The sequence below is a fragment of the Neovison vison genome, chromosome 2 (genome assembly GCF_020171115.1).
Source record: "Neovison vison isolate M4711 chromosome 2, ASM_NN_V1, whole genome shotgun sequence".
In the NCBI taxonomy this organism is placed as follows: domain Eukaryota; kingdom Metazoa; phylum Chordata; class Mammalia; order Carnivora; family Mustelidae; genus Neogale; species Neogale vison.
This window is the reverse complement of record NC_058092.1, coordinates 14,169,327-14,191,160: the sequence shown is the minus strand read 5'-3', so window position 1 is coordinate 14,191,160 and position 21,834 is coordinate 14,169,327. Positions and strand designations below refer to the sequence as shown.

The 21,834-nt window shown below is 53.9% G+C and overlaps 1 protein-coding gene across 1 annotated transcript in view; it reads left to right on the top strand.

Moving 5' to 3' along the window:
* TMCO4 (transmembrane and coiled-coil domains 4) overlaps positions 1-21,604 on the top strand; it is an 85,640-nt gene extending 64,036 nt beyond the window's left edge. Inside the window, exons 14-16 of the mRNA XM_044237309.1 lie at positions 8,269-8,386; positions 14,747-14,864; positions 20,514-21,604. Of these exons, the coding sequence (XP_044093244.1) occupies positions 8,269-8,386; positions 14,747-14,864; positions 20,514-20,891 (614 nt within the window). The 3' untranslated portion in view covers positions 20,892-21,604. The remainder of the gene's footprint in view (positions 1-8,268; positions 8,387-14,746; positions 14,865-20,513) is intronic.
* The last annotated feature ends 230 nt before the right edge of the window (positions 21,605-21,834 follow it).

Sequence of the window (21,834 nt, the reverse complement as noted above, 5' to 3'; positions counted from 1 at the left end):
GTCCCACTCCCCCAGCGAGGCGGCACAGGGCCGGTCTCAGACCCCTGCTTACACGTTCTCTGAGTCAAAGTACTGCCCGTCCAAGCATGACTGCCTGAAGTGTGCTGCCATTTCAGGGACCTCACATTTTTGCAAATGAAAATCAAGAGGAAATGGTCTGATAAAGAATTTCTTATAAGAAAATACAAAGAAAAATTGGATCCCATCAGTGACAAGCCACCTTTTTTTGAAAATGACCAAAACTCGACGAAAGCAGGATGGTGTGGCACGCTTTAAAAATGAAGGGGATCTCAGGTGGGGTTGTCTTTGAGAATTCCACAGCATCCCAAAGGGCACCGGGAGGCCCCTGCCATGGTGAGGGACCCAAGTGGAGAAAGTCATTGGCAGAGAGATGGAAGAGCAATGGCCAAGTTCATGATGTGTCCCCGGTGACCTGAGCATAGGCTCCGAGGTCCACAGAGGCACACTCATGATCACAGGGACACTCAAAGATGCTGGCTGCTGCTGGATCTCGGCTGTCCCACAATCTCAGGGTCTACCATTTGGCAGGGCAGCTCATGCAAAGAGACGGCAGAGTTTGTCCTACAGACTTATTACCAGCAGCAGGTTGGTCCATGCTCTCTGCCCTGGCCATCCCTCACCAGGGATCACTGCGCCATCCATTTCAAGTGGAATACAGTGTTGTAAAGCAGCACTCCCCAAATTAAAGGAAATCATTCCAAGATGAGAAACAAGGAGGAAGCAGAAATTGAGAGCCGTAAGCATGTTCCTTGGCTGGAGGGAGGGGGGAAAATGTCTCATTGACTGAATTGAGGGAATTCAGAGATACAGGACCATGCTTCACTTGGATTTAGGGTCCAACTGTATACCACCTGCAGGATCCAGGAATCCCCAAGTCAAATAATCGACACCAGACTGCTCTGGAGGAAATAGGTCCTCAGTACAAAGAGGACATCTAGCACGTGCCCAGAACCCAGGACCGTGCTTTCTCTCTCTTAGCATTATCTGTTCAGCCACTTGGTTTGGCAGATGTACCAGAGATTACTGAAACAAAAGGTCACATACACCTTGGCCTGGTGCACCCATCAGGAAATTAACCTTTTAACAAATTTTAACTCGCTAATGTGTCTCTTGAATCAGCCACATTGGAAATGTTCGTCTTAGTAGGTTGTGCGCATTCTGTATTTAATACACAATTTTGGAAGATGTCACAGTTATCCATAAACATGGGTTTTGGTTCAAGGTTATATTTGATAGCCAAGGAGAAAGGGATGGAGAATAGGAGAGAACATGTAGGAAAGATGCCATGATGCCACGTACTGTGTGAGCTGGGACAAACTGCTTCGTGTCTCCAAGGCAAGATTTTCCCATCCTAGAATGGGAGTAGTCCGGCTAACCTCCTGGGATCCTTATGCGGGGTAATGAAATAACGTGCGTGAATGTTATTTCTCCCAAAGTAAGTTGTGATGACAGTAGTGATGATAAAGAAATGAAGAAGCGGGATTATGAAATCAAATTCTCGAGTTTTGTTTATGAGAAAAAAAGAAGAAAAACCTTTGCCACGAGATCTCTCCCGTTTCCTTCCCAGCCCCTAAGATGTTGGACCCACACACCCCTGATGTCTGCAAGATAAACCCAAGGCAAAAGAGCTCGTGAATAAATTCACACAGAATCATTTCAGCCTCCTGGCCCTTGAATCGCTAAGCTCCCGCTTGGCTGAAAACTATTTCTGAGCTGTCGCTAGAAGCCAGCTGACTCGCAGAACAGACGGCCGGGTGGTCATCTGGCCCTTTCATGTCCGCGATAGCAGACCTCACGTTTGATGTGATTTATTTCCCTCACGTGGAACCGCACTCACCCGTTCCCTTGTCCTCACACAGACCAGGCTTCCCCCCCACCCCGCCCCATAAAAGCGAGGAGAGGTCAGGCTTGCAGATGAATTTCCAGGGTCCCAGGATGCTGGTGACAGCCTTAAGCCACTGTGCACGACCAAATCAAAGAGACGGGAATCGAGCCGGGGATGGGGTGGGGAGAGGATAAAGGCTCCCTCGTTCCCTAAAGAATTCATCCCAGATTCTTAGAGTCTGTCCAGACAGGCTCCCCAAGGGGATTCTTCCCAATGTGAACGTCATTCCCGGAGGGTGGGGGACAGGCAGACAGTCAGAGCCTCCGTTTCTCCTGCCCGGCCACTTCTGTCCGTGTGTTTAGCATGTGTGTGTGTGTGTGTGTGCGTGTGCGTGCACGCGCACGCACGCATATACCTTTGGCATGGATTTTGTTTGTTTTAGATGCGGTTCGTATCATTTCCTTCAAGGTTTGTTTTCTGGATCCGTGGTCAGGTAGCAATTTCCTCCGTCGTTTCCTGCCTTATCACTCCGTGCACACAGGACCCCCTGCCAGGAGGGAGGAAAATGCTGCTTTTTTTTTTTTTGCTTCTCAAGTTTGAGGTCCTTTGGTCTTTGCAAGCCAGGGGAATCGCGTTACGGACAACGTGACAGGCGTGTGGGAGACTGTCATGTCACCACGCCGGCCGTTTATGAGATTTCTGTGAACTCCTAGAGGGGTTTGTTTGGAAGTACCTGGAAAGTGCTGCCCAGGCCTGCCTCACTGGAAGAAAGCCCACTGTATGGTTAAGACAAAATGACAAAGGGGAAGCTAGGAGGGTCCTTCCCAGGGACACAGGGACCCCCTGTTATACATAAAGATTCTCCACAGGGCTCTTTGGAAGAACAGACCCTACTCGGTATGTTGTAAGAATGGTTAGTTTCACAAAAAAACGTAACTTGTATACAATTTTCAAGACCCGTGTTACAGTGTAAACAGAACTTTGCTGTCATACAGAAGCTGTCTGTTCTCAGCTCTTAATTTTCATTACAACAGGGGGAGGGACGGGGAGGGGGAGGGAGAGAGACAATCTCAAGCAGACTCCTCACCCAGCATGGAGCCCAACGTGGGGCTTGATCTCATGACCCCGAGACCATGACCTGAGCCACAGTCAAGAGTCAGACACTTCGGGGGCACCTGGGGGTGGCTCAGTCATTTAGCATCTGCCTTCAGTTCAGGTCATGATCCCAGGGTCCTGGGCTCCCTGCTCAGCGGGAAGCCTGCTTCTCCCTCTCCTACTCCCCCTGCTTGTGTTCCCTCTTTCACTGTGTCTCTCTGTCAAATAAATAAATTAAATCTTTAAAAAAATTTTAAAAAGAGACACTTCACCAACTGAGCCACCCAGGTGTCCCAGCTCTTGATTTTTTTTCTTGAAAAGCCAAGACCATCTTCATAGGGTCCAGTGGTAAAAGGGTCCTGTCGGGCATACAGTGGGAACTCCAGGAAGTGTAAGAATATGCAAGACAAGACATACCCCCGTTTATCTAGATTCCGCTGGATAGAAGTGAGGGTCCGTGACTCGACGATGGGGGCATTCTCAATTCGACTGAACTGCGACTGAAAAGTGACTGAACGCTTAAAGGTGGTCCGATGGTAAATTGTACATTATGTGCCTTTTACCACAATTTAAAATTCTGTTTAAAGAAAAGTAAGTGGGAAAGTGTTGAACCCCAGTTTAGGGCTGAGAATCCACATTATTGAATAACTGACCTCCGTTCAGAACACAGCAACGTCGGGATTCGATCCCAGGTGTCTCTTGTGCTGCTGGCCGGACCGCTTTCCCTGGACCATGACACCCAGCCTTCTCGAGCACGTGGGCCCTTGCTAATGGCAAATGTCTTCGCAGACCTGCCCGGGGCAGCAGTCCCCTTTGCAGAGTCTCCTGGTTGAGAAGCTAGGTAATGACCCCAAGCGACCTTGACCCGGAATCGTGTGAGTCCCCACGGCACCCTCATGGTCTTGAAATCCTGACACCTGACGTGTGAGTCCTTGGAGGCATCGGGTGGACCGACAGCAACTGGTGCTTATGCAGTTTCTTAGGCCCCCAGAGTCGCTCTGGATCTTTGCCCCCCAGAGACTGGGCACCCCGGAGCAGCACTGTGGATCTCCGGAAGGAGCTGGCAACCCTGAGTCTCCTTAGGTAGGCTGGATGCAAGGGAGTCTAAAAATACAGCCAACATCAGATGCTTCTCGGGAGAGTAAGCCTGAGCCTTTGGATCACGTTCTCTGAGGCCAGGAGAGGAGACGAGGCCAGTGGTAGCCTAGAGGGACCACTCACTCTTCCGCCCATTGCAGACCGCCGTCTTGTGCAGTAGCGTCCATCCCCCGGAACAGAGCACTGGAAGTGAGCAACTGGAGAGCTGAGAACATGGTTGAAGACGCTTCTGTTTACTCTCAGCTGGGGTAGCGCTTTTCTTCTGCTTTTAGCCAGTCTTCGGAGATCCCCAGCTGTAGCCGCTGGGAAGAAGTTGGGCCAGGAGGGAAAAAAAGACAAGAAAAAGAAGAAAGAACCTCTTTCCATGTGTCCTCACCATGAAGGGTTCCTAACCGCTCAGTCACGTTGCTCGCTTTCATTCGTGCCACAACCATTTCATTCATTCGTTCATTCCACATGGCTGGGGAGCTCAGCGTCTGTGCCAGGCGCTGTTCCAGGCACTGGGGAGTCACTGGAGAGCAGCCCCTGGGGAGCCTGCATGCTAGGAGGAGACAGACTATAAATGAGGGTTTTAAAAGCAAGACACGTAGGAAGTCAGGTAGTCTTAAGGGCAATGGAGAAAAATCAAGGAAGGGAGGTGAGGCACGTGGTGGGGTGCATCCATCCACCCTGGGATCCTGGGATCAAGTCCCTAATAGGACTCCCTGCTCAGTGGGGAGTCTTCTCCCTCCACCCGTTCCCCGCCCTCTGCCACTTGTGCTGTCTCTTTCTGACAAATAAATAAATAAAAACCTTTAATTTAAAAAAATAAAGATTTATTTTTATTAGAGAGAGAGCAGGGGGGAGGAGGGCAGAGAGAGAGAGAGTCCCAAGCAGACTCCGCACTCAGCACAGAGCCCAGTGTGGGGCTCGATCTCACAGCCCTGAGATCATGACCTGAGCTGAAACCAGGAGTCAGTCACTTAACTGACTGAGCCACCCAGGCGCCCCACAAAGTAGGATATTAATAACATACAGAGAATTGTTTCAAAAAGTGAGGAATCTGGGGCGCCTGGGTGACTCGGTCAGCTGAGTGTCCAGCACCTGATGGCTCAGGTCCTCATCTCGAGGTTGTGAGATCGAACCCCGTGTGTCAGGCTCCATGCTTTGCACAGAGTCTGCTTAGGTCTCTCTCCCCCTCTCCCTCTGCCTCTCCCCTCACTCACTCGCTCTCTCTAAAGTAAATAAATTCTTCTTTTTTTTTTTTTTAAATGAGACATCCAAGCCTCAAAGGCCATGTTTCCTGACTTGAAGGCGACCGAACCCATGTTGGATCCCTGCCTCCCTTTACATCAGAAGTCTATTTATAAAGCTACAGAACTATCTTCATACCTTAAAAATTTATAAAAAGAGGGGTACCTCAGTGGCTCAGTCTTTTAAGCATCTGACTCTTAATTTTAGCTCAGGTCATGATCTCAGGGTCGTGAAATCAAGCCCCATGTTGGACTCTGCTTAAGATTCTCTCCCTCTCCCTTTGCTCCTCCCCTGCCCCACAGATACACACATTCTCTCTCTTTAAAAAAAAAAAAAAAAAAAAGAATTCACAAGAAGAAAAGTCAAAAGAATTCACAAGAAGAAAAGTCAATGGTAGCAACAGAAGTAAATCCAAATGCAAGCATGTTTCAGCAAACATTCATTGTCCCTGAAGCAGAAAGGCAGCGAGGACACTATTTGACACTAAAGCAGGGCCTGAGTGAGAGTTTTCTCTCTTTTACCCAGAATAATGAAATCTTCAGGTATTACGAGGTTTGGAAACAAACAGTTAAATTTGACATTTTTTCCTTTCCAGCATCTACTACAGCAGCCAGCATCCTCTTCTGACCCCAGATTTCCCTCCTGGACCATTCTATTCCCAGGACTGGGCAGGTGGCCATGAGCTGCAGTAGAGGGTCTACCTTGGGTGGGTCTAAAGTAATTCTCGCCGACTTCCCTCAGCTAACACCTGTGCGTTCCTGGGTGCCTCACACGTGGCTTGTGTCCGGGTTTGCGGCCTCGCAGACAGCAAACCTTCTTTAAGGCACGTGTCTGAGCGTGGCCGACCTTGGCCTGATGACCAAGGGCCAGCCAGGCGTCATTGATGGGTACATGTGTTTCCAGCTCACTGCCCACCCTGGCTTGATTTGGTTGGGTTCTGGACTGTTTTGTGAGGTTCAACTGCTGGTGTCTGTTCAAGGTCACCGGCAACTACCTTTTTTGGCTTTTCCTAACAGCCAGGATCCAACCCATCCAGAATGCTGCGTTACCGCCGCTGGCCACAAGGGGTCCTCGCCCTCCAGAGAAGGCCAGACTCTGTGGGGCCTTGAGCAGGTGCTTTGAGCCACCGACCCAGAGAAAGCTGATGAGCTCAGCTGACTCACAGGGTCAACAGCCGTTTGGCACTCTGGGAACAGTGATGACCCACACGTGACCCCGGTGCTTTGTGTTGTTAGTGCAAACAGCAGAGAGCATGGCCCCAAGGACCCAGCCACTTCCGTCCAAGCAGTCTGGGCTCTGGGCTCAGCTTCATTGCCACTACCTGGGTGACCTTGGACTTCTCCCATCCCCCTCTGAGAACCAGTTTCCCTACCTGCCAAGAGACAGGGTTAGCATAAAACCCCATTCTCCACAGCCCTTCTCTCAAGGGTCCCCTGAGTCTTCTTGCTGTTCAGCACACACTGCCGACTTCCTGAAGTTTCAAGTCCTTCTGCCAGGTTATCGTCTCCCTGGAAGCAAAAGGAGTGAAATCAGAATTCTGTGCCAGGGCTTCTCTCAAGATCAGAGACGGGGATCATTTAGAACATGTGACACGGTAGGGGTTCCTGGACACCTGTTAGCCTGGAACCCTTTACTCAGACCAGCGCTGAGCTGGAATCCCAGACGGAGAACAGTTAGAATCACTCTGGTTGGAAATGGGAGCCCAGAGAGAGGAAGCCACCATGCCTGCGTCCGTCAACAAGAGAAGAGTGGCAGACAGGGCAGAGTGGTCCCTCTTGGGCACATCCCCCAGGAGTGACACTGAGCGTGCCGCTTCCTGGGACATGCAGACACTCAGAAGCATAAGAAAGAGCCACCTTTGGGGAGGCGGGGGTGCAGGGCAGAGGGCGGCCACACTCACTTCCACTGTGCTTCCCCTGTGCTGGGTGGTTCCCACGCTGTGACTTGATTCTCATAAAGACCCTCGAGGCCAGTGTCATCACCCCCTTGTGGACTCAGAGAAGTTCAGCCCCCAACTCAAGTTATTCGAAGCCACGGCTTTACAAAGGCTTTGCAAAGACCATGTACTGGCTTCCCTGAGGGACGGCGCTTGACTTCCTCTTTGTTCATTGATTCAAATCTTTCCTGAGCTCTTGGCACAGGCCAGGCACTGTTCTAGACCCGGCCATAGAGCTGGGATGGAGACGGCTAGAGCACCGCCCTCCCGGCACCTGGTCAGACAGAAACAAGTGGTCAGGACAAGAAGAAAACACAGCCGAGGAGGGGACAGAGAGTGATGGGGAGAGAGGAGGGACGTGTGTGCCCCCCTCCTCCGTCAGGAGCAGGGCTTCTAAAGGTGTGCTCACCCCCCGTCCAATAATTCCTGCATTCTAGTCTGCCATGGGGAGAAGAAATGTGGCTTCCCTCTTTCTGTCTTTACAGGACGAACCATCCCTGGGCCAGCTCTGGTCTGTCGAATCGCACTTTGAGCAGCCCCGCCTAAAATATATCTGAACCATTTGGTCTGTGCAGCTGATGAGTGTACCCCCTGCCCTGGAACCTGGGCACCCCCACCTTCCCTGCCCTCCCACCTTCCCACCACACTGCCCGGGCCCCAGGGAGCTACTGGGCTGGGCGTCTCCCTCCCGGTGTGCACTGGTCCCTTCTAAAGATGTCCCCTCTGAGCCCATGACTGGTCACACACTTCACGGATGCTGAGCATCGATCCGGGTCCCATCTCAGGCTGTGTCACTTCCAAGCCATGTGACCTTGACCATGTCTGTGGTTTTCCTTAACTCTGAATTAGGGATGATGGCACTTTGCAGGAAGAGATCAGTCCCCTGGCCTGTGACTCAGTGTGTGGAAGCCCCCATTACTGTGTGAGCGCGTATGAGCACGTATGTGTGTGTGAGCACATGGGCGTGTGACAGCCATCTCCTCCCCCACTGTTGGAGCGTCCCTTCCAGTACCCGCTGTGGCCAGCGACACTGACCGCCTTTTCTGGGTTCTTTTCCCAGATTGCCAGGGGATCATTGAGGATGTCGTCCTGCTGGGCGCGCCCGTGGAAGGAGAGGCCAAGCACTGGGAGCCTTTCCGGAAGGTGGTGTGTGGAAGGATCATTAACGGCTACAGCAGGTCAGTCCGAGCCTTGCCCCGGGGGGTGACGGTGCTCACTGAGCACTTAGCAGGCAGATGTCCGAGGCCTGGCCCCGGTCTTGGAGGACCCCAGGGACCAGTGGGGCTCTGGCCTATTACGGGCAACGTGTTCTGACTGGGGAGGCCTCTGTCCCCATAGGATGAAGGAAAAGGGGTTCCCTGGGTCAGTCGGAGGCCAGCTTACCAGGTGACAGGAGAGGCCGGGCTGGTCACCATGGCTGGGGGAGGGGATGTGGGTCCCAGGGGGAGTTCTGTGAACGCCGGCTGCGGAGCTCCTGGGGGTGCTACCTGGCAGTGCAGGGAGGGCTGGGTGGGTGTGTAGCCGAGCTCTCAAATCACCCTTTCAGGCGGGGCGACAGAACAGTCAGCCAACGATGGAGGAGTCAGGACCCCGAGTAATGCCCCTCGGCCAGATGGGGGGGGCCTGTGAGGCTAGAAGGGAGGCACCCTTTGTTTGGACTCGGAAAAGGGGGACTCGGAAGCTTTGGCCAAGGCCATGCCCCAGTCTTTGGGGAAGGAAAGAGGAAGCCCACCACTGAGACCACAAGAAGGCAGCCTGGGAAGGGGCTCGGCCCTCAGCTTGCATAGGAGGCCACAGTGGGGTGACCGTGTTGAGAGCAGTGATTAAGAATTGCACAGCCCTGGGTCTGAATTCTGGAACACATTCAGCCTTCTGGATTTTAGATAAGGGACCCATGTTTTATGGTCGCCACACAAAGCACTGGGTATGGACGAGAAGGTGACATTCTAAGCCCAGATCCAAGGAACAGGTTTGGAGTTTAGAAAACGGGAGGGTTGGCTGACTGGCTGTGGGCGCCAAGAGCACAACTTAAAATATGACAATTTAGAAAACGAGGAGGTAGGACTCGGGGAAGCAGCAGATCCCCTGGGTCACCAACATGATGCTTCCCCCAACTGACTGGACACAGGGTACTAGAACTCCGAGAAGCCGAAGCTGGAGTGAGGGCCAGTGGGGTCCCCAGCTTCCACTGAAACCAAGGAGCAGAGGAGAGCCCTGGAAAGACAAAGCAGAGAGAACAAGCAAAGTGCTGGCCTCCCAAGTCTAGAGAATATGTTTGGGGTTTGCAAAGAGGAAAAGGCTCCAAGCCAAGGTTGGGTGTGACATGGGTTCATCCGGCATTCTGTGCCCAACACCGTAGCTGGGCACGCAAATGTGAAGATGGGCACAATGAGAGACGCTCAAGGCTAGTGGAAAGGGCACATACGGAAATAGACAATTACTAAAAAGTCAAAACTAAAAACACAACTAGGCCCCAATGTGAGGGAAGGGACATGAGGAGTATTAGGCTCTATGGCCTGCCTCTGTCTTTGTGACTATGATCTCCCTTAACCTCCCCTAAACCTTGTGGTCTTAGTACTTCAATCCCCATATACAAATGAGAAAACTGAGGCCAGTTAAATTTAATTTTTACCTAAGCCAAACCAACCTAAGTAGGAACCAAATTAAATGGAACAGTTTTGGAAAGTCTTTATCATTTGATGATTTAGCCCACAGCAATAGCTGTACAGTTCAGAGCTAAAGAAAAAGATGATTTTTAGCCACAAACAGAGGACATTAGCCAGGACACAGGAGTTCTGACCATCAGTTTGGCTCTCTCACTTATACGCTAAGCTGAGTTCTTAATTAGGATATCGTAGGAAGAACAAAGAAACAAAGACAGAGCCATAATATATAAAGAGCCCATGAAAATCAATTTAAAAAATCTAGTAAGAAAATGTTCAAAGGATATCTACACATAAACTCAGAGAATAAATACAGTCAATTAGCTTTTTTAAAGATTTGCTTGGTTTTTTTAGAGGATGGGGGAAGACAGGGAGAGGGAGACTCCCCACTGAGCTTGAAGGCCAGTGCAGGCTCAGTCTCATGGCCCCGAGATCATGACCTGAGCCAAAATCAAGTCAGACACTTAACCAGCTGAGCCACCCAGGTGCCCCACAGTCAGTAAGTTTTTTAAAAGATGCCCAGTCTCATCATGAGTGAAATAAATGCAGATTGAAATCAGATAATATATTTATCGCCCATCAGACTATCAAATATCTGAAATGGGAATAACACTCAGTGTTGGTGAAGATGTGGAGAATTGGGCACTGCCATACGCTATTGGTGACAGCTGAGTTTAGTAACTACTTTCTGGAGAACAAGTGGCCATATCCACCAAAATTGTTAGTGTGCCAGTTTTCTGATGCCACACGTTCTGATTTCTGCGACCCTGCTGGACTAGATACACACGTGCTCAAAGGGAATCACCGCAGCATTGATGTGAAACAGTCCTCAGTTGGGGCGCCTGGGGGGCTCAGTCGGCGAAGCCTCCGACCTTTGGTTTCAGCTCAGGTCTTGATCTCAGGGTCTTGAAGTTGAGCCCCGGGTCAGGCTCCGCACTCAGTAGGGGGTCTGCTTGAGATTCTCTTTCTCCCTCTCCCTCTGCCCCTCCCCATCCCCCCAACCCCCCCTCATGCTCTTACTCTCTCTCCAAAAAAAAAGTCCTCAGTTAAAATCTTGGCTCTGCCTGTCACTTACTGAATAATAGTTCCTCTCGCACAGGGCTTCTGGGGAGATTAAATGATCTTATTTAGGAAAAGGGCAGACACTTAGTAGATGCCCATTAAACTCCAGCACTTTTAATAACTGGGCCCGTTCGCATAGTGCATGATTTTCTGGTGCTTTTCATAAACAGCAAAGGGAAGGAATTAAAATTGCATGGGTGCATATGAAAGCAGCAAAAACTTATTAAACCCATCTGTTCTGCTGCAAACCTGAGGCTAATAAGCTTGGTTTTCAATGATTTTGTGAGATCCTGAGCCATCGAGAGAGAGCAAGAGGAGTGGGGCAGGCAGGGAGAGTAGGGGAAGGAACACAGACCAGCAATAACTCTAGTTTCTTGGTCTAACTAAGCACCAAGCAGGATTTCATCGTCTGGGCCCCCAAAGGTGTTTTACTTGCCTCAAAACTCCTTAAACACGGAGGGTGGGGGATGGGGGGGCTTCAGGCCAAAACTCCCCCAAATTACACATTTATAAATGTATCATATACATGGGGCGCCTGGGTGGCTCAGTGGGTTAAGCCGCTGCCTTCGGCTCAGGTCATGATCTCAGCGTCCTGGGATCGAGTCCCGCATCGGGCTCTCTGCTCAGCAGGGAGCCTGCTTCCTCCTCTCTCTCTCTGCCTGCCTCTCTGCCTACTTGTGATCTCTCTCTGTCAAATAAATAAATAAAATCTTTAAAAAAAAAAAGAAAGAAAAAAAAATGTATCATATACATAAATAAAGCTCTTTGCAAATCCATCTCCTTACTTGGGTTTCCATGAAGCCCCTGGAAGCTAGCCGGGGCAAGTGGTACTGCTCTCTGTCATACTCAGAGAGGGTCAGGGGCCTTGCCAGGGTCACACAGCACAGCCAGGATGGGAACGGAGGCAGGCCCATCTCCCTCCATGGAGAGAGCTTGTCATCGGGAGCCTCCTGGGGCACTCCTGCGATCACTGCTCCAAGTGCCCTGTGAGGAGGGGATGACTCCTGCTTGCCCGTGCCCTCCAGGCCTGTGAGTAACCAAGGCAGCCCTTCCACAGGCCACGTGGTGGCAAATCAAGAGCTCCCTTGCGGCTGGTGCATCTGTAAAGCCTGCGGGCTGTGGGAGCCTGGCTTGCTGGGTCCCCACCAGGGGGCGCTGTTTCAGCTCAGGATACGGGACACGGGCCTGCCTTCGGGAAGTTCTCTGCCTGGAGAAGGAAAAACTCAAGAATGGACACGCAGGGCGCCTGGGTGGCTCAGTGGGTTAAGCAGCTGCCTTCTGCTCGGGTCACGATCCCAGAGTCCTGGGATTGAGTCCCACATCGGGCTCCGGGCTCTGCAGGGAGTCTGCTTCTCCCTCTGACCTCTCCCCTCTCATGCCCTCTCTCTCTCTCTCTCTCTCAAATAAATAAAATCTTAAAAAAAAAAAAGGAATGGACACACAAAGGACATTGGACTCATGTCCCCAAAGGAGCATATACTCCAGGCACATGAGGGACAAAGGATTAATAGTATCAGGTGGAGGGGCTCAGGGACACTCCCCTGGGGGAGGTGGTGTCCAAGCTGAATTTTGAAAGGTTGGATAAGAGCCCATCAGACACGGGAAGACCAGGCCAAGCAAGGGGTTCCAAGAGCGGGAGGCATAATCGGACCAGATGGTTCTTGAGTATTCACGTGCGTGAGCACTGTGTCCATGGTGTGCCACCTGCCTACCCCGGCCGGCAAGATGCAGTGAGGAGACTGAGGCCCAGAGGGGCCAAGCAGCTCGCCCAAGCTCACACAGCTAGTAACTGACGAGGCAGGACTCGAGCCTGGCTCTGTGTGGTCGCGTGCGTGGGATCGTGGCCCACCTCGGGTGAGAGAGACAGAGGCCAGATGGAGAGGGATCTCGAGTGCCAGGAAAGACCCTGTGGTTTACTCAGCACAGTTTAGAGGATATGGAACCTTCTAACATATGTCCTTGTTCTGTCCCTAAATGTACACAAGGAAGTGCAATTAACTTTTTTTTTTTTTAGCAGAAACATTGCAGGCCAGAAGCAATTAACATTTTAAGTAGAGTTTTGTCATGATGAAGACAGAAACAATGTGGAAGGGATGAGGCTGACTTGGCTCGTTTCTAACTGTCTGTATCAGAAATGTGTACGGACCACCCTCGTACCCCGCCTGTGACGCACAGAGGTGACGGTCAGCACAGTAAAACAACACGAGCGAATCTTTCCTCTCCCTTCAGCCATCCGTGTTTAGAGACGGTGCTTCTTGGGCCCTCAGTGTTAAGATAATCCCTGGGACTTGTAAGCATTGCTCTCTGGAGAGAGTAAAGGAATTTTCTAGAAGAGAACGCCTACAGGCAATGGGGAGGCACGGTCAGCCTCTAAGAGAGAAGGGCTGTGATCAGATGGGTGTTTCGGGAAATCAATGGTGGCGTGGGGGAGGTGAGGCCAGGAGCAGGGAGAGCAGGCAGGAGGCCGTTGCACTGGTCTGTGGAGGCTGGATGGTCTGATCTCAGGGCTGGAGCCAGAGTGACCGGTGTGTGCGCCAGTAATAATCACCACTGTGTTGGGCTGGCCGTTGGGGAAAAGGGGGCCTGCCATCACCTCACCGGCGTCTGCCCGGGGGACTGGGCACTCCCCCTGCAGTGGAGGGGGAGTAAGGGCTGGCCAGCAAAGTGTGGGACACACAGGAGGGTCTACAGAGGCCCCTCTACTCTGTGCCCCAGTCTTTCTGGGGGCTTCTGGGGTGTAAGCACTGGAGCACTCTCGTGGTCAGAGACCACCTGCGGGGGGGCCTGGAAAGTGACCCCACACCCCGGGCCCCAGAGAGCAGTCACAGAGACAGGCCGGGGGCCCCAACTCCGAGCCTCTTCTTGGCTCACGTTCTTCCACACGCGTGCGCTGAAGTCATGGTCTCACGTGGCCATGCAAACCAGGGTTGGAATCGGTCTCAATAAAAGACAACCAGATGTGCTAAGTGGGATAGTCCCGGCTGCGGAGGGGAGACGGGGTGTGTCCCCTTGCACAGACCTGCTGAGCAGTGAGGCCAAGTGCACGGCTCTCGGCTGGGTTGGCTTCAGCCAGACAATGTCAAGGGTCTGAGGGGGAAGGCTGTCTCGTGGGCCCCTCCTACCATGTCCTCTGTGGATAGCGCTCACGGTACTAAAGAAACAGGGAGCATAGGATCCAGGGTTATTTTCTCTCGATGCTGTAGGGGTGTGGCTGGCTGGGGAGTTAGGGTGCCGGGAACGGGCTTCACCACACCTGTGTACTTGGAAGGGTGTTCCTCGTCCGGGACCTGCCCTGGGCGGCCAGTCTCTCCACCTCCAAGTTGTCTGGGCTGGACCTGACTCCGAGGGCAAGCTGAGCCCCCCAGCTCACAGGAACCCAGAGCCCCGGGTTCTGTCCCCCAGAGCACAGTAGCTCCCAGCCCCCATGGTCCGCTCACCCCTGGAGGACCTCTGCTGCCTTGCTCTTCCCACGGAGCCCTAGAGCAGTCACCCACCACCCCGGGAACTGGAAACCCCTCCAAAGTCACGTGCTGACTCGTGAGGACGTGGTCCAGGGTCCCCATGCCTGCATCCACCAGGCGCTCTCCGTTGCGCACCAGGCACTGTTCTCAGCTCTGGGGGCCCAACAGGGACAAACGGACAGTCTTCTGGGGCTGCCGTGGCCCAGGCAGCACCCCCAAAGAGGCAGCTGCTTTCCACAGTCCTGCTCCATGGAGCCGCCAGGGCCCTGGCTGCCCGCACACGAGGCCAACCAGGCTTCCCAGCGCCAGGTAGGGCTCCTGGGGCTGACACTGCTCCCTTGTCCGTCCGCAGGGGGGACTGGCTGCTGAGCTTCGTGTACCGCACGTCCTCTGTGAAGCTCCGCGTGGCCGGCCTGCAGCCCGTGCAGCTGCGGGACAGGAGGGTGGAGAACGTGGACCTGTCATCTGTCGTGAGTACCGCCTGTCCGCCCTCGGGCTCTGCATCTGCCAGCTAGGGCTGCTTTGTGACTCCAGCCCAGCCACCCCTGGCCCCAGGGACACTGGCCCGTTTCACCCTGGAGAAGGGAGTTCTTAAGAATTTGCTGGGGTTGCGGGGTGAGGGCGGTGGGGAGGAGTAACTCCTGTCTGTGTCTCTTTGCCGGCGCTTTGTCACCGCATCCTTCACACACATTGTCTCCAATCCTCACCCAGCCCCTGGGGCGGCCGTGATTGTGCCCATTTCACAGACTAGGAGACTGAGGTTTAGGAAAGTTCCTGTCACACACGTGGCCATCAGGAGCCCGAATGTGCACCTCCAGAGCCCCTGCTCTGGGACGTACATTAGTGCCCTCCCCACCCCGTTACTTGTCAGGACGGTCCAGTTCCCCCAGAAGTCCCTAGAGCCCCCAGAGGACACAGGTGGAGGGCGGGGGCCAGACTACAGAAGCCCCTGACGGCCGGGCTGTGACACTGTGGAATGCAGAGCAGGGAAGGTGTTCCAGGAACCCCCACCTTGGAGTCATCTGGGGGTTTAACTGAAATGCAGGATGCCCCCTCTTCCCAGGGACACTGAGAAAAAATAATAATGTAAATAAATAAATGAGTAAAATGCAGACCCCAGGGCCCCACGCACAGACCTTTAGATTGGTCTCTGGGAGCAGCACCTGCCTGCCACCTGCTATGGAACTGGCCCCTGCTATCCCCCAACAGTCCTAGACGCTGAAGACTAGGCTTAGGTCGGGGGTGTACAGAGGGTTCAAAGGAATGCTTGCTGGGGATGGAGTGGGACGCACTGAACTTGAGGTTCTAGAGCCATCTCTCGGGCTCAGCGGACCCTCGTCCTCCTGCCCTCGTCCGTCACAGGGAGCTGAGAGCTTCATGTGGGGCAGTCTCCTTGTCCAGCTCTGCCCTGAGCCTTTGCACGCACCAGCATCCCCATTGTACAGATGAGGACACTGAGGCTCAGAGACGCGAAGGGACTTGCCCAGGTCACATGGCGGGCACACGGCCAAGCAGGACTCAAACCCAGGCCTGAGGCCAGTGGGCATCGCTCCTGCTCGGGGAGATACGGCCGGCAGTGGGAGAGCGGTGAGCCACCCGGAGGGTGAGGGCACTCAGCCGTAGTCGCGTCCCCAGGCAGACTTGGGCCAGTGCAAATGCTTGCAATGCGAGCGGCCCATGAGAGCAAGAACCGTGGGCTTCTAGTTACTACGTTGTTGGCTGCCAGCCAGCGCTCAAGTGCCAAGCCCTTCCCAGCACATCCCCGTTCCCCCAGGTTCTACACAAGGCACCCCCTTGCCTGAGAGCAGACAGACCAGACCCCTCCATGGGTATCTAAAACCCCCCGAGAGAGGGGCATTCCGGAGGACTCAGGCTTCACCACCCCACACACTCCAGGCTCCTAGCAGCCTGCGCCAGTGACCCCCACCCCGGCCCAAGCCCCACACCTTGATGGTGGGTGGAGCTAAGCACCTGGACCCCGCCCCCAGCACAGCCGGCCACCAGGCCCAGGGCTGTGCTGTCCACCTCCCTGCGGGGTGAGGGAAGATGAGTGACCAGACCGCGACACCACAGGACGAGAGCAAGGCCTCACGACCTGTGTCCCAGGGTCTTTGTCCTATTGAATCACAAGTAAAAAGGATTAGAAGAAACGCTCATAAATGAAATTCCCTTTAAACACCACAGAGCCCGGGACAAGACCCACATTCTGCCCTGGGAAGCGCCTGAGTAGGAGGTGGTGGCAAGAGCACGGGCTTTGGCCCCAGAGAGGCCAGGCTCTGCTGCTGGCGTGTTGGCTGTGTGACTTCAGGCCGCGACTTAACCTCTCTGTGCCTCTGTTCTCTCATCTATGAAATGGAGGGAATCACCTTCCAGAGCAGCGCATGTAAGACACAAGGCCCCTAAGAGGCCTTCATTTCAACACTAGTTCCCTCCTCTCCTGCCCCTGCCACCCCCTCTTGCCCCTGAGACCTGTCAGGCTGTGTTGAGGTGGCTTCCCGGCTCTTACCTGATCATAGCCCTTTATCACACCTCAGGAGCGCACAGCACGGAAAGCAGTGCCTTTCTCTTCTGGGTAATTGGAGGTAATTAGCATTGCCTTTGTGCTGCCCTCCTGTTTTTCTTGAGAATTCTTGCTGGAGGAGGGGCCCCTGGCAAGAGAGTTGCCCTCAGTTACTGCTGTGGGAGGCACGCCAGCTGCCCGGAGCTCAGAGCCGAGGCCTGCACAGTCGCCTTCTCCCTGCTGGACCGACACGGGCCGAGCCTTCGTGAACCAGCCCCGCGTCAGCCACCGACCCAGACGTGCTCGGACGTGGTCGCAGACGTGATCTGCAGTGGCTCCTGGCCTCGGACAAGCCTGAGCCGGCAGGGAATGAGGGGCTGGCCCTGTTGTGGCCAGGCGGGGGGCCATCTCCTGAGGGGGTGAATGGAGCAGACGAAGGCTGGGCTACCCACCTGCCTTTCGGCCTCCCCCCGGGCGGGGACAGGGGTGCAGCGGGTGGGGGATGCCGCCACCCTCGGGGCCGACTCATGAGGTTTCTGGAGGGCTGGAGAGCCAGCATGGGGGTCTCCAGACTCCTCATATCCCAAAGGAAATGCCATCTGCTTCTAGAACTTAGCCCAAGGCCAAAGGCCGGGGCTAATGATAACAAAGCCGGCACGTGCCAGGCGCTGCCCCCCCTGCATTAGAGATCTCCTGTCATCAGCCCGCACTGCATCCGGTGAGGGAGGGACAGCGGCGCTGCGGTACCGGTGTGCAAGCCGAGGCGGCCTGTGAGGCCTAGAGCCCAGGGAGCCTACCAGAGCCCAGGCTCGTTGCTACAATGCCCCCGTGTGCCGTCAGTGACCTCCAGCTCCGGGTCACGGAGTCTGCTCCTTGTGTCAGCTCCCTGACTCCTCACCCCCGCACACACAGTGCAGGTGCCTTCACTGGCCCCGTTTTACAGATGGGGACACAGAGGCCCAGGAGAGGGAAAGGGCCCTGAAGGGACCTGACAGGCCTGGAAGGCATTTGGTGGCAGGCGGAGGTGGGGACAGCAGCCCCAGTTTGCACAAGTCCTACAGTGCCTTGCAAGGCAGCCAACAGGTGGCGCTGCTCGGGGCCAGTCGTGGGCAGTCGGAAGTGGCCCTTGCGCTCCCTCGTTTGCATGAGCAGATGAAGACAACGGGGTACGGCAAGCACTGTCACCGGGGAACCCCAGGGATGGTCCCTAGCCAGCATGGGAAGGTCGAGGAGGGCTTCTCAGCACCAGCGGCACCCAGTGTGAATCCAGATGAGTGGCCCATTTCCATCCAGACAGCCGCGGAGATGATCCTGCACCAGCCACACCGGACCTTCCCGCCACCGAGAAGAGATTCTGCTCCCACTCATGAGTTGGCCTCACCTGGGCTCTCCCATCCCTTTGACTAACTGGAAAACTGGAACTCTGCCAACGAGTGGTTCCCCTGCATCTTCTCAGAGTGGCAGGTCAGAGCCTAGGGTTGGCCGAGACATGGGCCAACGTGGAGCCAAGGAAGGCCAGAGCCGTGCATTCTAGAAGAGCTGCCTGGTGGGATCTCCACCTGGAATCAGGTTCATAGCCAGTGCCCACGAATATCTCCCTTCCATCCTGTCTGCCTCCACCCAGCCCAGCACCAGCCCTTTAGCAGTTCTTGTCTGTCCCTGTGGGTCTAGGTTTCTGCTGGCAGGAATTGAGATGTGATGGCTAGAGCTTCAGCAGCCATTTTGGGTTCCCAAATGGATCAGCTCTGCTGAGGCCCTGCCCTTTGTCCCCCATCGCCCCTTCCAAGAACACTGAGGCAAGGGAGCTCAGGTTTGTGCAGCACTGGCAATGCGCCAGGTGCTAGACTTCATGGTTTGTGTGTATTATTTCTTCCCACCCACCCCATGAGGTAGGTATGACTAATTCTAATTGGGTAACTTCCCCGTGAAAGTGTTTGGGGCCACATATGGAGCTTAATAGTTAGAAGTCGCATATGCTGATTCCTACAAAGTGCTGGGCCCTTGAACTCTTGTAGCAGACTTTCAAGGTAGGTGTCCTGATTCTCATTTTACAGAGGGAGAAGCTGGAATTCAGGGCATGGTAAGGACTCATCCAGTTACTAGTAAGAGAAAGCTGAAGCTGGAGCCCCTGTTTCTCTGATGCCAAGCTTAAGTTCTTTCTAGTGCCTCACAGTCAGTAATGTCCACCCTCTGCGGGAAGACACTGCCCCCCTTGACCTCCACCCTGAACCCAGGGATCTAAAAAGTCCCTCGTATGGGTGTGTATGGGTCTGTGTTCACTGAACACTGTTTAAAAGCATTTGTGAAGAAAAGAACGAGGGGCGCCTGGGTGGCACTGTCGGCCGAGTGTCTGACTCTTGGTTTCAGCTCAGGTCAAGGTCTCAGGGTTGTGAGATTGAGCCCTGTGTCAAGCTTAGCACGCGGCATGGAGTCTGCTTGGGATTCTCTCTCTCTCCCTCTTCCTCCTCTGCTCCTCCTGCTTGTGTTGTCTCTTTCTCTCTCTCTCTCAAATAAATAAAATCTTAAAAAAAAAAAAAAAAAAAGGAAGGAAGGAGAAGTCAGCAGGCTCTGGTTATGAGAAAGTAACAAAACCGTACAGGGAATTGTCTTCTTGAAAACTCATTTGAATAGCTCAGTGTGATTTGTGATTCGAATGGAAATGCAGATGTTATCAACGGAGCCTTTGTGTGGTTCCCTAAGTGTCCCCAGTGTTTCCCCTCACCCTTCTTTCTAAACAAAAAGGAATGTTCTGTCTTGCGCTTGCCTCTGGCCCTGAAGCAGACCCTGTGGACTGAGTGTTGGGGTAGTGGGGATGGTGGCGCGTCGGTGGCAGGAGCTCTTGGCTGCATTTAAGGAGCAGATCTGAGCTGAGCAGACTGTCCAGGCATCATCTCACGCCCGAGCCCCATGTGGCTTTGCTCTTCACATGTCGTGTCATTAAGCAAACCGCCATCCCTCTCTGGACATTGCTTTCCTCTTTGGTAAACTGGCAGTGGTTTTCAAAGCTCCCCTCCCCGGCTCATTTCTGTGAAGAGAACAGGCCCAGATTTCAAACCGAACTCTGACCCGTCCTAGCTATATGGCCTCGGGCAGCCTAGCTATATGACCTTGCCTCTCCAAGGTTCAGTTCCTTGAGCTCCAGTCAGCAGCCAATACCTGTTAACGGACTGCATCCAGTAAATTCATCTACAATGTGTTAAGGATGTACTACATGTGGGGCATTGTCCACGATCACCGGGAAGCATCGGGTGTTCTCAGTCTCCCCGACTTTTTACGCATTGACACATCCCAGCACAAAATGGGGTATCTCTACTCTTTGAGGAAGGTTGGCCTTTCTGAGTCCTCAACCTTGTCTTAGTGACGATTCCTGCGCCAAAGGACCCAGATTTTATAGAGAAACATCCTTCACCTTTATTTAATGAACTCTGGAGTGGTCCTGAACCCAGAGGCTTCCCACCCCCCTCGATCTGAGAGTTGCTGAGAGCTGGAGTCCAGGCGTTGGCGACCTGGCGGCTGAGGCTGCTGAGGGGGAGCCTCACGCTCAGCTCAGCTGGGGGCTTTGGGGAAGGCAGGGCTCGGACCACCGCCCCCCGGGCCCTCACTCACTGTCCTCCTGCAGGTCAGCGGCCACTTAGACTATGCCAAGCAGATGGAAGTCATCCTGAAGACTGTGGGCATCCCCACCAAGCCAGGCTGGGATGAAACAGGGCTCCTGCTGGCTCCAGGCAATCTGCCCCAAGGGCAGCATCACCAGGCAGCAGCCGCCTCCTCATCGGACAAGGCCACACCCGGAGACAACCCCAAACTGGCCATATCTACTGACCCTAGCCAAGCCCAGGCGCCAACAGGGATGGACCAGTGTGAAGGACCCTCCCTTCCTGCTGCTGCCAGCCCAGCTGAGAGCGCCAAGATCTGCAGCCACGGCATGGGCCCCAACCCCCTGGGCTGCCCCGATTGTGCCAGCGAGACCCAGGGGCCTTGCCCAGGGCTGGACTGACCATGGAAGGGGACTTGAGCTGCCTTCCCAGGTTCCTCCATGTAGCACTCCCTTAGCCCTCCACCAGCTGCCCCACGTGAGCTTGGAATTTCCATCAGTGCCTTTCCCAAGCTGAAAGCTTTGGGACCGAAAAGAAAGGAACTGGAAGGAGGGGAGTCAAAAATAGACAGCTTCCCCTCCCCAAGGAAGCAAGGCCAGAGCCCTGCAGAGACAACCAGCACAGTTTAGAGCCCTAAGGACCCTATCAGCCTTGGGCTTCCTGTATTTCAGGCCACGGCTGTGGGGGCTGGCTGGCCATCTGGGGGCCCGGGGGGCTCCCCCAGCCCCAGTAAATCCAGGCAGATACCTGCTCCTCCATCCACATGCCAGGGCTGCCCGCCAGCCCACAGGCACCACTGATGTACCTACATAGCGGGTGCAGGTGGGGAGCCAGCAGCTGACTGCTCTGAGGATGTGCAATCAGATGTGCCTGTACAGTCGTGCAGGCTGTGCACTGCAGAACCCCAAGAGCATGTGGATGTATGTGAAGGGTACTCCCAATTGTGCTATGTGGCACCCTGGATGTGTCACAGCATGTTGAATATATGCTGAGTCAGCATGCAGTATGGGTGAGAAATGGGCCCGGTGACAAGGATGAATTACACAGGGGAAGAATTTCCTAAAGCAGGAAGGGGAGATAATGCTTATAATAAATAATAATTGAGAATTTAGAACAGAGTGCTTACATGGACTGTCTCAGCTGACCCTACCAATATCCTAATGAGGCGCTGCTATTATCTTCATGCAACTGAAAGTTCTTAAGACCCAGAGAGGTTAGTTAACCTGCTCAAGATCACACAGCTGGTCAGTCTCAGACTCCAGAGCCCGGCTCTCGGCCACTATATCTGTATCCCTGGGAGCCTCTTCCTGGGTTCCTTCCACTGTCCTTGAATGAGAGGCCAGA